The 17,855-nt window shown below is 41.6% G+C and overlaps 1 protein-coding gene and 1 long non-coding RNA gene across 2 annotated transcripts in view; one reads left to right on the top strand and one right to left on the bottom strand.

Moving 5' to 3' along the window:
• Positions 1–17,855, bottom strand: part of LOC134102296 (cation channel sperm-associated auxiliary subunit gamma-like) — a 445,552-nt gene that overhangs the window by 286,947 nt on the left and 140,750 nt on the right. The window contains exons 8-9 of the mRNA XM_062556364.1: positions 9,302–9,349; positions 8,969–9,110 (exon numbers count right to left, since the gene is read on the bottom strand). Coding sequence (XP_062412348.1) covers positions 8,969–9,110; positions 9,302–9,349 — 190 coding nt within the window. The remainder of the gene's footprint in view (positions 1–8,968; positions 9,111–9,301; positions 9,350–17,855) is intronic.
• LOC134102596 (uncharacterized) lies at positions 13,426–15,782 on the top strand. Its single transcript, XR_009941529.1, has 3 exons — positions 13,426–13,691; positions 14,489–14,561; positions 14,827–15,782. It is a non-coding gene; the product is annotated as an uncharacterized LOC134102596 (long non-coding RNA).

Below are 17,855 nucleotides of genomic sequence, written 5' to 3'. Positions count from 1 at the left end.
CCCAATTTAACCGAATTAGTGAACACACACAGCACACACATGCATATGAGATACCAGTTTTGCGTAGATCATGACGCTACGACTAAGTTAGACTACTTTTTACAATAAGCGGGTCGGGAAGCGGGTCGGGTACAGTGTTGTAATAATATTTTTTTGTGGTCCGGGTTAGTTGTAAACAGCGGGGCGGGGCGGGCCGTTCAGACACGTACCCGCGCATCACTGATGGTTGTGTAGGCCTGACTGCCCTGAAAATGGCAATATAAGAACCATGGTGGAGTATACTTTGGGGCTGAGCAATTTACAGAAATATGTGTGTGCCTTCCAGAAATAAATGGCAAGTTTTATTTAGTGATGAGAAATGACTTTTTGACACTTTTTGCACTCCATATTTGTGAGTGACACTAGCTGATCCGACCTGACTTGTTTGTGTGGTAGCACACATGACGTGCACAGATGATGATTCTCTTTAATATTTTTTTACTGCATTGCAATGAACAAAATAAAGGCAAAAAAGTGTTTATTTTTCAAGGAAATTTGGATGCAATATGAGTCTTGAATTGGATACCATACAGGAGTTTGCTAGGATCTCAAAACCGTATTATGAACGTGACTTGCCATAGAGAAACACATGATAACATTGGATTATGAACAAAGGCTATTAGGCACACAAAAACATGGGGTAAGTGGAGCTAAATTAAGTTATTATTTTGCTGTCATTTCGTCTGTTTTATGGCCTAGAACAGGGTAGGGCTGGGCGATATGGACCAAAAGTCATATCCCGATATATTTAGATAGATAGATAGATAGATAGATACTTTATTGATCCCCAAGGGGAAATTCAAGGTCCCAGCAGCTTAAGACACCACACACAACATACAGTACAATGTAAACAATGTAAACAGGAAGATTAAAAAGCAAATCAACAATCAACAATCAACAATGACTAAAGGAGCAGTAGAATACTATAGATAAGGTATGCATGAATGTACTGAGGATTGGTACTGTGATCCAGTCTGAGGTGTGTGTCAAGTTGGTAGTGCAAATAAGTCCAACAGTGCAACAGTGCAAGATAAAATTCTAGTGACCAGTAATAAATATGTACAGTAAAAAATGTAAGCATAGTAATAATAATAACAGTACTAATATAAATATATGGACAATTAAAATAAACTTAACATAGTAATAATATAAGAGTTAGACATGAGGGTAGACATGTAAGTCATGCCATGTAAGTGTATAAGAGGGTGGAGGTGCAGATATACTATGCATAGAAGTCCAACTCTCCTTTTCCCTTCAGTGAAGCATTGTACAGTTGTATGGCCCTGGGTATAAATGACTTTCTCAGTCTGTCTGTTGTGCATGTCATGGAGCGTAGTCTCCAGCTGATCAAGCTCTTCTGCTGTATGATAATGATGTAGAGTGGATGACAGTCATTGTCCAGGATGCTGTGTAGCTTGTTCAGGGTCCTTTTGTCTGATACTGAAGTGATGCACTCCAGATCAGCTCCCACAACAGAGCCAGCCTTCCTTACCAGCCTGTCTAGTCGCCCAGCATCCCTCTTCCTAGTGCTTCCTCCCCAGCATGCCACAGCATAGAAGAGGACGCTGGCAACAACAGACTGGTAAAACATCCAGAGGAGCTTGCTGCAGACATTGAAGGAGCGCAGCCTCCTCAGGAAGTACAGCCTGCTCTGCCCTTTCTTGTATATTGCTTCAGTGTTGACTGACCAGTCCAGTTTATCGTCCAGATGTACGCCCAGGTACTTGTATGTGTTCACCACCTCCACATTGACCTCCTCAATGGTGACTGGCAGCAGAGCAGGCTTAGACCTCCTGAAATCTACCACCATCTCCTTGGTCTTGGTCGTGTTGAGTTGTAGGTGGTTGAGTCTGCACCATTGCACAAAGTCCTCCACCAGGCTCCTGTATTCCTCCTCCTGCCCATCCCTGATACATCCCACAATTGCAGTATCGTCTGAAAACTTCTGCATGTGACATGACTCCGTGTTGTAGCAGAAGTCGGACGTGTACAGGGTGAACAGGACTGGAGAGAGCACCGTTCCCTGTGGAGCACCTGTGCTGCTGATTACAGTGTTGGAGAGGCAGTCCTTCAGTCTGACAAACTGTGGCCGCTCTGTCAGGTAGTCTGCAATCCAGGATACTAGATGAGCATCCACACCCATCTGCAGGAGCTTGTCACTCAATCTGGGGGGTTGGATGGTGTTAAAAGCACTAGAGAAGTCAAAGAACATGATTCTCACAGCACTTTTCCCCTTGTCCAGGTGAGAGTGTGTCCTGTGTAGGAGGTAGGAGATTGCATCGTCGACGCCCACTTTCTCCTGGTATGCAAACTGTAACGGATCTAGTGCATGGCGCACCTGTGGCCTAAGTATCCCCAGAACCAGTCTCTCCAGGGTCTTCATCAGGTGTGATGTGAGAGCAACTGGCCTGAAGTCATTCAGCTCACGTGGATGTGGTTTCTTGGGGACGGGGATAAGACATGATGTCTTCCACAGTGTTGGCTGAATTTAGGCTGAATATCGATATACGATATATATCCCGATATTTTTCCCGCGAAGTAGCTGCTAGAACAAAGCACCCTTAAAATTTGATTTAAGGCCCCCTTAACATAAGATCAGTCACACAAACACCTCTAAGTATTCTCCTTAACATTTTCCCTCATGTATTTGAGTTTTCTCCCTATTATCTTAAGAAATCCCTCAAACCGTTGCACAAATGTCCAGCAGCCTAAAGGAAAACCCATATTATTATCTGAGTCAATGCTGATAAATGTAGTTAATTAACCACTTTTAACAATTGAAAATAAATAAATCTTCTGCTAATATTACTCTTCAATCAAATAGGCCTATCAGAAGTTATGTCGTTTATTTAGGCCTAGTGGTAACATAGCTTGCTCAAGTCGTCCTTACTGATAGCCTACCATTATGAGCTTTGGTTTGGTTCACCAGGCAACATGTAACAAAAATGTTTTGGTGCACAAATGGTCTTGCTCCTTGGATGACAGCCAGAGGATAATATCTAACTAGCTAGCTAGTATAGTTCAATTCATGTCTCAGGATTTACTTGATGAATGGATAAATGTCACCGAAAATTATCACGGTAAGATTATAGATCATTAAGCTGTAGGCTATTGTGTTTGGTGGATTGCTTTCTAATTGCATAACTTATTAGCAAGCTAGTTAGTGCATATGTTGAACGTACCTGTTGAGTTATTTATCGCTAACATTAGCTACTGATAGGTACATTAGATGTACAGTATAACTTCGTGAAATTAACGTCACTGTTCTAAGGTGCGCTGTGTTTGGCTGCGTCACCCGTCAAACTGGTCAAAGTTTATAATCAGATTTGTCGTGTTATTCACTATACCATTTTATAGACAATATGTGCTCATATCTTGATATTATTTTGGACAGTCAGTCCCGCATTTCACCCTCAGAAAAGCATGCACATATTAGCAAAACGAACAATCTCTGTGGGACCTGGAATTTGTCGTGCCAGAAAATCCCTTTCAATGCAAATGAAAATCTAAATAACTTAACGAATTTTCTTACCTAAGGATACCATTTAAGACATTTTGTGCAACACCCTTAAATAAATTCCTCGCATAAGCCTTATGGTTGATACTTAAGGGACACAACTTAGGTGTTGTGTGCAACCCCGCTCTGTGTCAGAAAGAGGAGGGCCGGGCGCGGGAGCAGCGCATAGAGCTCCGGCCAGCGGCTTGCCTGGAGCAATCAAAGCGCAAATTTGAACTATATCGGTATATACGATATGGTCTAATTCCATATCTCATTTTTAAAAATATCGAAATATCTAAAATATCGATATATCGCCCAGCCCTAGAACAGGGGTGTCCAAACTTTTTGGCTCAAGGGCCACATTGGGTCTTGGAAATTGACCGGTGGGCCATTCCCCCCCCCAACCCCCCCCCCCCCCCCCCCACACACACACACACACACACACCACCACCACCACATTGGATATGTACACAATGCAGTATACATAATTGTTTCAATGATAATAGTGACAAAGTTATTTTGTTGTAGAAAATAAATTTGTTTAGAAATACGGTTAATATGATGCTGTTTAATTCATTTAAATGGTGCACTGTCACTTTAAGACTCTTGCCGGCTCCCCTCAGTGGTTGCTGTGCCTAATGCCCTCTCACCGTTGCTTAGTAGTGAAACTACTGTTGTCTTCGCGTTTTTCTTTTAAACGTTACGTTTCTTATAAAAAGGAGATATCAGTTATCAATAATGACAAGCCAGCTGGTGCGCTCTCTCCCTTTCGTGCGCGCTCAAACGTGTTCCCAATTAGCCTACGTTATGAGTAACGTTATGAGAATGTAACATAACGCAAATTAGATTTCAAAGACTATCATCTCTATGTAACATGCTGTTTTGATATTGACATTGTAAACGTTCTCAAAGAAGAGTGTAAAGCAGTTTGCAGTAATGTTAACCACAACGTTGTTGCTGGAAAGAAATAGCGAACAGCCAATGATAAGTGTGGCGGGCCATATCTATAATAAACTAATACATGCTCGGCAGGCCGCATTAAAGTGCGTGGCGGGCCGGAGTTGGCCCGCGGGCCGTAGTTTGGACACCCCTGCATTAGTATCTTGTAGTCTACAACTGACTGAACTGAAATTATGATGGACAGAAACGTGTTAGTGTCTGGCTAATTTTATGTCAGGTTGGTGAATCTCATTGGATTAACTAGCGGTTCAGTGTTGAGTCCTCGTGTTGTCATGCATCTGGTAGCCTGTGCTAGCTACGATACTTTACTGGCTACTTACACTGCCACAATATCTTATCTTGACACTCCAACACAAACATTATTTTTTTTACTATTTATGAACGTGTAATTACATTGAAACTGGTCACATAATTATAAGCACCATAGTTTCTGTCTTTTCAAAACGTAGCACATGACACAACATGGCCAAATAAATGACAGAACTAGCCTACCTGGTGGTGCTCACATCCATGACGTACAAAACTATTAACTACAGTGAACCAAAACATGACTTGTAATTGTAGGCTAACATAAACCACAGCTGGGTCACATGAACCCAAGGTGTAAGGTATTATGCGTGTTTCAAATCCAAGTTGTTAGAGCTATTATATCAGCATCAATTAGCATTCTGTGATAGCCAGTGGCCACGTCTCTTAACTTTAAGCTACTTTGCTAGCCTTTGCATCAGTAGATGGATACTTGCAAACGTTTCTAGTAAACTATCTAGCTTACAGTTGGCTATAAAGCACGTCTTCAAGCTCTGCAATGTTGATTACTACCTATTTACTCCAGTAAGACACAGTTGTAAATAAAAGTCTAGCGAGTCTGATTAACAGTTACCTTAAGAAGACAGGCTGATTAGGCGAGCTAGGCTATACTGTCCACCAAACGAAGACAGCAACAGGTAGCATAAGAAACATAAACAAGCAGCTTTATGTGTCCACTGTATTTATTTTTATGACAAGTTTGTTTAAATGATATGATAATGCTGCCCTATGGAGCACAGCCAGCAATCTTATACAGTAGTGCCTTTTGCAGTGGGTACACAAACCGGACTGAACCGTACCAAAACGTTCCGTACCAAAACGTAACGTACTGAACCGAACTGTACCCTACTGCCTGGTGGAAAAGTAGGTTTTAAGATCCAAGGCCGAACATGTATGGGGAGGACGTGTTCACGTGTCAAGTGTATAAAAACGAGGTGAAAATATGCCGACTTGTAGTGCCTGTTCCATGAGGTGGCAGTGTGCTTAGGCGTATCGCCATATCTAGCCTGTTAATCAAATTAATGTATGAAAAAGTTAGGTTAGCCAACGAAGGTTCAGTGCGTTGACTCGCCAGCTTGCCTACCAGTTGACTACCAGTCGGCGATGGAACACAGAATCACGTGACCAAAACGTCACAAGCAAAACCTTAATAGACTGTAAATATGATATACTTTGATTTAACTTCATGATTTTATTTTATTTTCATACTTGATTGTACAGACAAGTGTCTAGTCTCGTTGGAAAGCCCCCGTTCTGCTCTTTCGTGCAATATAGGTCTTATCTCGCTGTGACTAATGTAACAGAGAACAATGGGTGTGTTTTTTGACGCACTAAGTGGGTAATGTTATTACAGTGCATGCAAATGCACTGTTCTGTTCTTCCTGGGCTTCTTCTTCTTATTATTATAGTGCAGGAAAATGCACTATACTGTTCTTCCAAGTCTTACGCAACTTCTTATTATTACAGTGCATGAAAATGCACTGTGCTGTTCTTCCTAGGCTTCTTATTATAGTGCATGAAAATGCACTATACAGCCATAACAAAGAGCTTGATGCCCCACCTGGTGGGTTTGTTCTTCATGAACTGAGTGAAGCCCGTCTTGGCCTTGGTGGCAACCATTCTCTCGTCCACAGCCAGCTCCCTTCTTGGATGATAGGCCGACTTGCAGGCCACTCGCATGTGGTCCAGCAGGGGCTGTGCACGATGCAAGCGGTTGTGGTGGGGTGTGCCCTTCTGGAGGTCGTTGGTGAGGTCCTCCTCCAGGTCACTCAGGTGAAGGTTCCACAGCAGGGCCTGGAACCGAGCCCTGGGCATCACAGATCTTGGGAATGTGAGACTCAGCACAGGATCGGTTGACCAGTAGTCTTCCAAACTTGGAAGTTTTACCAGAGCAGTGTACTGCAGCAGCCCCAAGAAATGGTAAAACTCCTGGACGTCCACGTCCTCCCACACATAGCTCCTACCAGCTGCATTCACAGCAGCATACCTGTTGGTGTTGATGCAAACCTCGCGAACCACAGCTGGGGAAAAAAAAAGCTTGAAGAGGTCTGAAGGGGTGTGTTGGAGAGTGGTGTCCACCTGTATGCCCGGGGTTTTCAGTGGCCTGAACCTCAGAGGTGGTGGAGCAATGTCGACATCCTTCTCTGTTTTCCACTCCACCGGCAGAGATGGCTGCCCAGAGTGAGTGGCCTTTCTGCTCCTCTTTGATGGTGGTTGGGCTTCAGAAGGGTCACCTCTACAATACGTATAAAAAACCACTTAGTCATTTCATGTACATGTAAAGCAACCTGGCTGTGAGCTTTGAGCATCTGGCTGGCCAACACTGTTCATGTGCATAAATATTATACCACTTTAGGAGTGGCATCAATATATATAGTGTAAAATAACTGTTACACATCATGCAGTGACGGTTATATTACATTACTTATGACATTTAGCAGATTTTTTCCCCTCAAAAAATACTTACAAATGAGGATATCAATACAGTTCATATTAGGTCTATCAGTTCAAGTTATATCAGTACAAGCATTATACATCCAACAACACGCTGGAGTATCTAGACATCTGCACTATCCAAAAACATTTTAGTCACAATGTAGGCCTAGGCTTCTTTTGGTTCAGTAAATCTGACAGCAGACAGCTCAACCTGCTATACAAATAAACGAGGTAAAAAAGTAAGGAACCAAAACGGTTTATCAAAAGCTTATTAGTTACACATCATCATGTAGTAGCCTGCTTTTGCTAAACTTACGATTGTCACCACTTGTCACTCCGTATGTTTGCCTGTCAAGCATTGAATCTGTCACTTCTACTTAGCAAAAACAAATTCGACTCGCGAGAGACGCTACTATATTTCAGTCATAGGAGATTTGCTTTCATTACAATCAGATGTCACTGTAAGTTTATACTAAAGTGAATGCCAAAGCTTTATTTCGCTATCAAACTTATAATCAACTTACCTCGGGCCAGACGCAGCAGCGGCAGAAGGAGGAGGAGGGATGTTCTCGTCGTCACTGCTTTCACTAAAACTCCTCCCCGATGTCAACCACCTGGATGTCGTCCCACATTGACAACACATCCTCCACGCTCAAAACTTTACGAGGACGACTCATTATTATGCTTTAGTAAATAAATGTCTGAATGACTGAATGGATGGGTAGATACCAATAGCCAGAGCCAATACCAGTGACAGCAAGCTATGCTAACTACGCCCACTTTTGCCGCCTCCTTTACTCCAGTCAGGTAACTCCTCTGATCTACAAAAGTGTTTCCTGTGGATTGACCACTTCCTGGGCATAGTACATGTACTATCCTGCAGTATATACATCACATGTACAAATGGCGTTGTTTGTTTTGGCTCGTGCGTGCTGTTTCACACTTTACTGTCTACGGTTTCACATGGTAATAAAATGACTTATGTAGCTTTTCGTAGCTGCGACTTCATATCACAACATTCTAACAACATTCCGGTCGTGGTATTGTTTACATTTAGTTTAAATAATGACAGTTTTATTTCTACTGCACGTAACCACCATGGTATCAAAATGATGTCTGAAGTGTACTCTGTTGAAATATTCAGGAAGGACTTCCTTATAAGGCGTTGCCTTTTAAACAAACGTGTCAGAGTGGCGTGAGGCACGTTTCAACGCGCCGGCGCGTCCATTGAGTAGTAAGGGTTAAAATGCTAACAATGCTAACTATGCTAACAATGCTAACTATGTTAACAATTATCGGGCAGATAGTCGTGTAGTTTGAGCCCAGCTTAAGTAAGACCTACGCGACAAAATTTGAATGGAGTTTCTACGTTAAGCGGTTGAAGCTGAATTGCGTGCGTTAGAAGAAGAAGAAGAAGAAGAAGAAGAAGAGGAAGACTTTGGAAGAACAGTACAGAGCATTTTCATGCACTGAAAAAAGCCTAGGAAGAGCAGTACAGTGCATTTTCATGCACTGTAATAAGAATAAATCGGATAACAGTAGAGTGCACTCTAATAAGAAGCCTAGGAAGAACAGTACAGTGCATTTTCATGCACTGTAATAACAAGAGTATTACAATGGTGAAATGTATAAGTAATATGTCATTGTATAATCAGAGAATGACAGTGGTGAAATTAGTCATGTTTCACTGTGTTATCAAAGAATGAGTATAAGAAAAGTGAAACTTACGAGCAAATGAGGCAGTTACCCCAGAGGTACAGAATGCCACTGTTGGGGTTGTAGACCATTCCCATCAGGGCCACCAATATATCGGTTGAGTTGGATTTGTCAGTTGTCATACTGTTGACAACCATGAATGAGTCCCCGGAATCTACACACACACACACACACACACACACACACTAGTGACTAGAGCTTTTAAAATAAGACACATGATCAACTATAAATGAGTCCCTACTTTATGCACACAAACAAACTCAAGTCTTTTCTCTAGCAGTAGAGCTACACAAAAGCATAAACCGCTATTTAAATAAGACACATTTCCCCAAATGTGGTCCTTACCATCTGGGAAATATTTGGGTAACTTGCCGCGTAAATGGAAATCCGTACCTACAAATGCAAAATATATCTTACTGTGAGAGAAGTCAAGTGCACATGCAGAACAACATAGACTGGTCATTTCAAATATACAAAGGAGAGGTCATTTCCTTGTACTCTAGGTAGGGGGTTTCCCACAGTGTTCTTGTTTGTGTTTTTTTTTTTTCAGATTTAGGAAAACTCTTGTTTCGCCTATGAATGTAAACTAAGGAAAATGAAAAATAGTTTAGAGTTTAGATAAGATAAGAGATAAGAGATAAGATAAGAGTTTTAGGCAATCAACGGGCCAAAAGTGCCTTTCTAGGCAGCCAACATCACAGTATGTGGCAGTACTTGCGTCTGCACAACAAGTGCAACCAATGTTTACATTTTCATTTGGCTATGGTGATCATGGATGCATTCAGAATAGCAGGCGCAAAATGTTGGCACCAACCCTTTTTGTTTTTTGGTTTTTTTGCATTTGCAAAAACAGTTGAAATGAAACAGAGGAGATTATTTGTTGATGTTGTTGCTATTTTCAGGATTCTGATTGGCTAACGTGGGCTCGAGCTTCTTGTTACACTTCCACCTACAGGTCTGGCATGCTCTTCACGGCATATACACGGGTTAGTTTAGTTTCGTTTCGTTTAGTTTAGTTTAGGCAAGTGTTTCAGAAAACTATGGACAAAAAAGTGTCTGCTAAATGTTATGCAATGTACTTTTAGCAACCCTTTCAGATATCAAAACGAAGCTTGGTATATGGACTATGTGGACCTAATTAGGAGAATGCTCAAGAAATGTGATGACCTTTGACTTTTAGAGGGTGCTGCATAGTGTTCATTTTGTCACCTATTTTCAATTTAGTCTTAGTCTTAGGCTTGTGACTAAATGTCCTTTTTAGTCCTAGTAATATTTAGTCGTTCAAATATCATTTGTGTCAGTTAGTTTTATCAAACACCTTAGTGGTGTAGCTTGGACACATCATCAGTGATGAAACCAGGGTCACGGGGTATTTCGGGTCTTGGATCATCAGACACCCTCACCTGGGCGACCCAGCCGGGGCTGATCAGACCACGGCTTGTGTCAAAGCAGCGCACTAAACCATGTCTCACCCTTCTTAATCCACAGCCACCTAGAGGCTTTCTCAGCTGCCTCACAGATGTTTTTGGAGGCTTTTCTCTCTTGAGCCCCCCTGATTCCAAGGAGCCTGAGTGCTCGATGCAGGCTCTGTCCTGGGAATCCTCTGCAGCCAACCTCGATTGGCTCACAGCGGGCCCTCCACCCGTTCCAGGTATTTAGCCTTCTTCCACTCGTAAGCCACCTCGATCCGGTCTTCCCAGGGGATTGTTAGTTCCAATAGCACCAACTTGCTTCGAACTCTCAGATATTAAGACCATGGCTCCGTTCAAAACGGAAGGCAGCTGCCTACTGCCTCCCTCCCTAAATAGAGAGCTCTCTAACTAGACATGACTTTAGATTAAATGTGTCGTTTAAAAATGAGCGTAGCACTCTAGAATCTTTGGTGAACACTACGGTATGATGTTAGCAAAAGCCTGACGTTTAAAGGGATAATCCGGAGTGAGATGCACTTTAGATCATTTTTTCGGACTATTGGGAGTACATACATTGAGTTGACACCAAAATCATGTCATTCGGATGTATTTTGAGAAAGTTGGAGTTCACCGTTTTTAGCCAAAACTGGTTAGCCTGGAAGTGACCGGGGCGTGTGCTTTCGCCGCTACAAAACGCTATTTTTATACCTCTGTTCCAAACAACACTACACTTACGTGGTAGTGAGTAGAGGGTCCCTAAAGCCAAACCGAAGTATCCCCACGTCTTTATGTGGTCGGATAGAGAGTCCAGAATTAATTTAATCAAGTCCGTACCTTTCCGGAAATGTTAGTAAAGTGTTGTTGAAGCGTTGGCAGCTGCAGCAGCGACATTTCCGGAAAGGTACTGACTCGATTAAATTCATTCTGGACTCTCTATCCGACCACATAAAGACGTGGGGATACTTCGGTTTGGCTTTAGGGACCCTCTACTCACTACCACGTAAGTGTAGTGTTGTTTGGAACAGTAGAAGAGGTATAAAAATAGCGTTTTGTAGCGGCGAAAGCACACGCCCCGGTCACTTCCAGGCTAACCAGTTTTGGCTAAAAACGGTGAACTCGAACTTTCTCAAAATACATCCGAATGACATGATTTTGGAGTCAACTCAACGTATGTACTCCCAATAGTCCGAAAAATTGATCTAAAGTGCATTTCACTCCGGATTATTCCTTTAACTAAATTAGCCTACGTAAGCTAGCAGGCTAACTGTATAAAATAGTTTCACTGGCAGCTAATATATCAGACTAGGCGTTATTAGTGGGTACAACAATGGTATAACCAGGTAGTAAATAGTTTATTTTCAATCTACTTTCCACAAATCCAAGCTAAATAACGTCACACAAATGACATTTCAACAGATTCGGCAGTCATTTACCGATATCGGCAGCCATGTTTGTTTTGTTTTCACAGAGATTCAGACGTGGCCACAAAGGATTATGGGTAGAAGGCAGCTTGAAGTGTGCATCGATGCTGCCTTCAAAATTGACCGTTATTCAGGAATTCTAAAATATCTTAGAAGGCAGCAGTTTTACCCGATTCGAACGGAGCCCGTGTCCGGCCTGAGAGTCGTGATGGCGATGTGCTCCGGAAACTTCAATTGCTTCCCCAGGTCCACCTTCAACTGCCAGTCACCTGCTGTGGATAAAAGACCACCTGGGACCTTTGGCTGTGACTGTGGTTTCTGACCAGCCCTGACGAAAGCAATGTTTTGCTTTGCTGGATTCCAGCACAGATGGTGTCAGCTACTACCTTCAGCACCTGGTCATGGCGCCACCTGTACTTCCCCTCTCCCAGTGCATTCGGGCAGCTACTCAGGATGTGCTCCAGTGTTCCTCTTGCTGGGCAGAGTGGGCATGACGGTGTTTCTGCCAACCCCCATTAGTGCAGGTTAGACGGACTCAGGAGGACATCATATCGTCGCCGTCGGACGGAAACCTCGTAAGTCCAAATTTAGTAAATTTCATATTTCTTCACAAATGGGTCTGTTATTTTTAAAATTATCAACCAATCTGAAGTGTTGCAAATAGCTTGAACGCAAATCCCCTAACTCCATTGGACACTTCAACTGTCGGAAAAATCTCGTAACTCCATTTCTCCACTCCGCGGGAAGCTCGCGGTTTGAAGTCTCAAGTCAATATTGCAAGTCGCAAGAAATCGTCGTGCAACCCGTTCTCCGAGGTAAGTGTGCTTTAAACACTGGTTATTCATTATGACCGCCGCTAGCATAGCTAGCGAAGCGGTCATATAGTTGTTGTCAAAGTTTTTTTTTTTTTTTTTTTCCGTCATCGGTTCTGAATTTTTGGTCAACGATTCCCGGGACACCGTAACACCGGGGCACATGAAACTTGGTGGGCATGTAGCCCCAGTAGACTTTTATGGAAAAATCACTCCCCCCCCGCGCTGGCCCCGCCCGAAGGCCAAAAATTGCAGTCTTTCCTATATAACTACCTGAACCGTGGCACCGAGGATGACACATTTTTTATGCTATGTTGGTCTCAAGAGCTCGGATCAACTTAGCTTATAACCAGTCATTTGTGAATTGCACCCCCATGGTAAAAATTGAAAATGTAATGTAATATTGCTTTAATTGAGCCTATCTTCAGATGAGATGCTATGAACTGCACCAAATTTCATGTGTACGATTAACCTGACACCCTCTGGGAGTATGCCAAGTTTTGTGGAATTTCATCCATGGGGGGCTATAATAAATGTATTTATGTGTGCATTTAGTGAATGGTCCCTCAACGTGGCTGCTCTACACTGAAGCCTAGAATGGCCCGTGCCCCATGTAGCTGTGTCACTGGCCACCCCCGTGGCTACCCTGTGCTTACCAAATAAAACAATTATGTATTTATTACGATTTTATATGAGAACGTCAAAAGCAGAACTAATGCAACAACGTTCAAACACTGCAGCCTGCTGCCACTGGTGTGTGGCGCTGGCGCTGCTCAGTGAATGATAGATCGGATCAGAAGAAGACAAACGAAGAAGATGGAGTTGTGATTTCTCAGTTCCGAATGGCGGCCATATTGGAATTTTCTTTACTGTCGCTAGTTTCACACTACTTGATTTCTCATGTTGCAGTAAGCTAAACGATTTCATCTCTTACGTGACTTGTTGTTCTTGCACGTAACTGTGTAACCGTCAGACTGATAAAGAAGTTGGTAAATGTCTTTACGTTTAGAAACGTAATCAAGCAAACTCATCCAAGCAGATGCGAATAGCCTGTCAGTACTCAAACCACCAGTAGCAGGCTTAGGACTAGGTAAATAAAACATCTCTTCTCTATATCTCTACTATTTTAATTTTAAAAACTGTATGTAAAGCGTAATTCTAGCCAACACCTGTTTCCAAAATGCATTTATAGAGTCTGTACATGTGGTCCCTAGCTTGGTTTGCCCGAAAATTAAGTGGAAATATCCTTTAGAAGTGTTTACTTTAGGCGCTAGTTAGCATGTAACAGCATCTGAATTAATGAACTGGCATGGTGCATTTATACCTGACGATCTCTTTCAAGTAATTTAAATAAAAAACGGACCTCATGGTTAGTATTTATAGAGTCTGTACATGTGGTCCCTAGCTTGGTTTGTCTGAAAATTAAGTGGAAATATCCTTTAGTAGTGTTTGTACTGTAGGCGCCAGTTAGCATGTAACAGCATGTGAATGAATGAACTGGCCACTAGCATGGTGCATTTATACCTGACGATCTCTTTCAAGTTATTTGAATAAAAAACTGACATCATGGTTAGTATTTATAGAGTCTGTACATGTGGTCCCTACCCTGGTTTGTCTGAGAATTAAGTAGAAATATCCTTTAGAAGTGTTTGTACTCTAGGCGCTAGTTAGCATGTAACAGCATCTGAATGAATGAACTGGCCACTACTGTATGGTGCATTTATACCTGACGATCTCTTTCAAGTCATTTAAATAAAAAATGGATATAATGGTTAGTATTTGTAGAGTCTGTACATGTGGTCCCTTGCTTGGTTTGTCTGCCAGGTGTCATACCATTGCAGTAATCATCTCACTAAACTCGTCTTTTCATATCAATCTGTTCAACAGAGTTTGCCAGTCAGACCACTACACCTTTGCCAGCACCACCACCCAGCAAGCTTCATCAACTCCAGCCATGCCGGTAAATACAGTGCCTATTGACAGCCTACACACCCCTGTTCAAATGCCAGTAGCTTTGTCCATTGTTAATCTGTTGTTCTTAAATGTGTTATTGTGTTTTGGAAAGGTATTGCATTACATTACTCTTCACCTTTTGCTTTTGTAGTAGAAAACATGTTGATGGTAGTGAAAAGGTAGTACATTCAGCTCAATTTTTTTGTATGAACCCTGCCATTGCAGTAATCATCTCACTAAATACGCCTTTTCATTTCTAATCTGTTCAACAGAGTTTACCAGTCAGACATACACCTCTGTCAAATTCGCTCACAATGCTGCCAGTAACACCCCAGCAAGGTAGAACTGCATTTTCATTAATCTGGCACCAATATCAAGGGAGAAACAAGCCATGAATGTCTGTCACAACTTCTTTGCATCTTTACTTTCCTTACATCTGAAGAGTGTGTTGCATATTTATATCATTATTAAAAATAATTTTAACAAATTGTTTAAGCATGTACAATAAATAAAGCATGTAAATGAGCATGTAAAATAAATAAACAAAAGCAAGTAAAATAAATAAATAAACAAAATGTATTGAACCTAATACTATGTGTGGTGAGTCTGTGTGATAGTTGCTGAGGATAAATGTTTTTATATTGGATTATTAAATTACAGAATACATTTATAGGTTTCTCATCAGCAGGCACTGTCTTCACCTTAGTAAATTTGGTAACTTTGGTAAGTCCTGTAAATAATTGTAAATTGTTCTGATTGAGGGCAAATGGAAAGTGTTATACTGTAATGTATTATTGCTATTTTAGTGCATCATTTTCATTATTATGGCCATAAATAAGGCCAATTAGAAGCTGGTGGGTAGTAAGCGGCAAAAGGGTGGCCCTTTATCTGGAGCCGCTTCTGAGCCGCCGGTGGACAGCCAGAGAACTGATGAGCAAAACTCCAGCGGGCCACTGGTGGTTACCGCCGTTGGACCGCCAACTCTGCCGCTGGTTTGTAACAGTAACTTTAGCATTGCCCATGGTGGATTAAATGATTGCAAAATATTTATTGAGGTGAGTTTAACAAGTGTAATTTCATTGGCATATAATTCAGGCCTATAGTAGATGGCTAAATGGCTACAGTAGAAGGATACACGAAAAGCCCAAACTACCAAAATCTTCATATTTTATTACCACAGTTTCTATCTATAGGCCTCTCTTATTTGGTATACTGACTAGACATTATTGAACAAACATAGGCTATTCATCTGTATTTCAGTATCTCAGTAGGTTAAAGTATTTTTAGATACCTCCCTGAAATTACTTTTTGCAGGTTGTGATGTCTTCTATACGTTCTGACGTTACTGTTAAAATGGCGTACCTGTTAAATTCCAATATAGTGAGTAGGCTATTGGCAAAACCGATTGCCATTTTTATTTTGAGCCGGCAGGGGGCTCAGTTTAAAAAGTAACTAAGTTCGCACACACACATCAACAGATTCACACGCACAGATAAACACACTTCCACGGATTCCACACACACACACACACACATGCGCACACATGCACATTCACACACAGACAGACACACATCTTTATACAAGCAAACTCACACATGCACACACTCATATACACATGAGCTGCAAGAGTAGGAGATATACTGTATACATACAGTATATTGCACAAATCGGAGATAAGGCAGGTTTAGACTTGCTGCAGACAACGCGTTCGTGTTCGTATCATGGCTGCCTCGCGTATTTTGCGGTCGTTTGGTGCGTCGGTCGTGCACGTCGTCGCAAGCGAACATGACGCGTCCGCGAGATGCAATACTGATAAGAAAGTAGGGGGCGATCACTACAAAAAAAGGTGACTGCAAGATGCATTATCGACATCGAAGCTGGAGGCAATCATGAGAGTAAACAATGGCACATGGCCACATCCGCATCTGATGTTACTATAGTCTCCCCCTAGTGAAGACTTCCAGTAGGGTGCGTAATGCTGCAGCGAGTCTGTACACCGGACACAGCAGGTCGCACACGGGCGCATACGCTTACGGTTGGTCTAACAGCAAGTATAATCCCAGCCATACAGGAAAGTTGACAAGCGTAATTCGTTTTGGAGAGAATGTGCAGAACTGAGCGGCGGTCATATTGTGTACCGCTATGCGGTGCATCTAGTTTTAAATAACCATTGTCTAATGGTTATTGATGATTCAGTTATTTGCCAAACAGTTTAATCTCGATAGTAAAGTAATGGTAGTGCTAAGGTGTAATGTATTGTTTCTGAGGATGCTAGCATCTATGACAGATGTTTCTTTCTGCTAGGTCTAGCATTGGACGTTTTCTATATTCATGTTGATTAAAATCTTCCATGGTGTTGTTTCTGACAAGGATAATGAATTTAAAACACTAAAATTGTTTGTGTTAGCCACTATATACATCGGTTTTGTCGTCATATTTGTTTAATATGCACTTAGTCTTTTGAGTGTTTGTTATGTGTTATGGTTTGTATAATAGTTTTGTTTTGTTATAATTTGTCCATTGTTAAAATTTTACATTTATTCTGCTATTGTCCTTAAATTTAGCCATACCTTGCTATAGTTATTGTTATTATATAATTAACTGAGTGACTTATTTGATTGCTTTTGTCATTTCATTGTTTTATTTCTCATTAGATTAGTGCTTAAATGATTGTTGTATTGATAATATTGCTATTCTCCCTTTTTTGTAATTGTTCACTGTTATTTAATTTGTATTGCTATTTATTTGTATGTCGCTTTGGACAAAGGCGTCTGCTAAATAACCATAACCATAACCATAACCATACCGTGATTTTCGTGGGGCTTAAAGAAAAAAAAAAAAACTGGACCCTGCGCTCCGGATCAGAACTTGACGTTAACGTTAGCTCAAGACAATCCACTGCAATGTGACTAAACCCTGTACTTTGCAGATAAGACAACAATTGTCAAAAACAACATAATTAATTGAATGTACTATGGCAAGATTGTACTGTAGCTTACAATGTCAAGGCAACGTAGCTGCCTTTGCCATCATCACTTTAAGCAAGCTAGTTGGCTTCTTGCCTCATTATCATACGTAAACATGTGTAACTCAGCAAAATGATAATTTGACCTTTATTCATTTTCATTTTTGCAGCAACAATGTCTGTGTCCTTAGAGGAACTATGCAAAATGGTAAATGTGCCATATGATCAGGCAAGGGCCTTAGAGAGAGAGAGTTCAGATGGAGACAGTATAGAGAGAGAGGAAGAGGTGGAGGATACAGAGGTGGATGATACAGTGATGCATGCTGGTAAAGAATT

The sequence above is a fragment of the Sardina pilchardus genome, chromosome 15, assembly GCF_963854185.1.
Source record: "Sardina pilchardus chromosome 15, fSarPil1.1, whole genome shotgun sequence".
Lineage (NCBI taxonomy): Eukaryota > Metazoa > Chordata > Actinopteri > Clupeiformes > Clupeidae > Sardina > Sardina pilchardus.
This window is presented reverse-complemented; position numbering and strand designations above follow the sequence as displayed.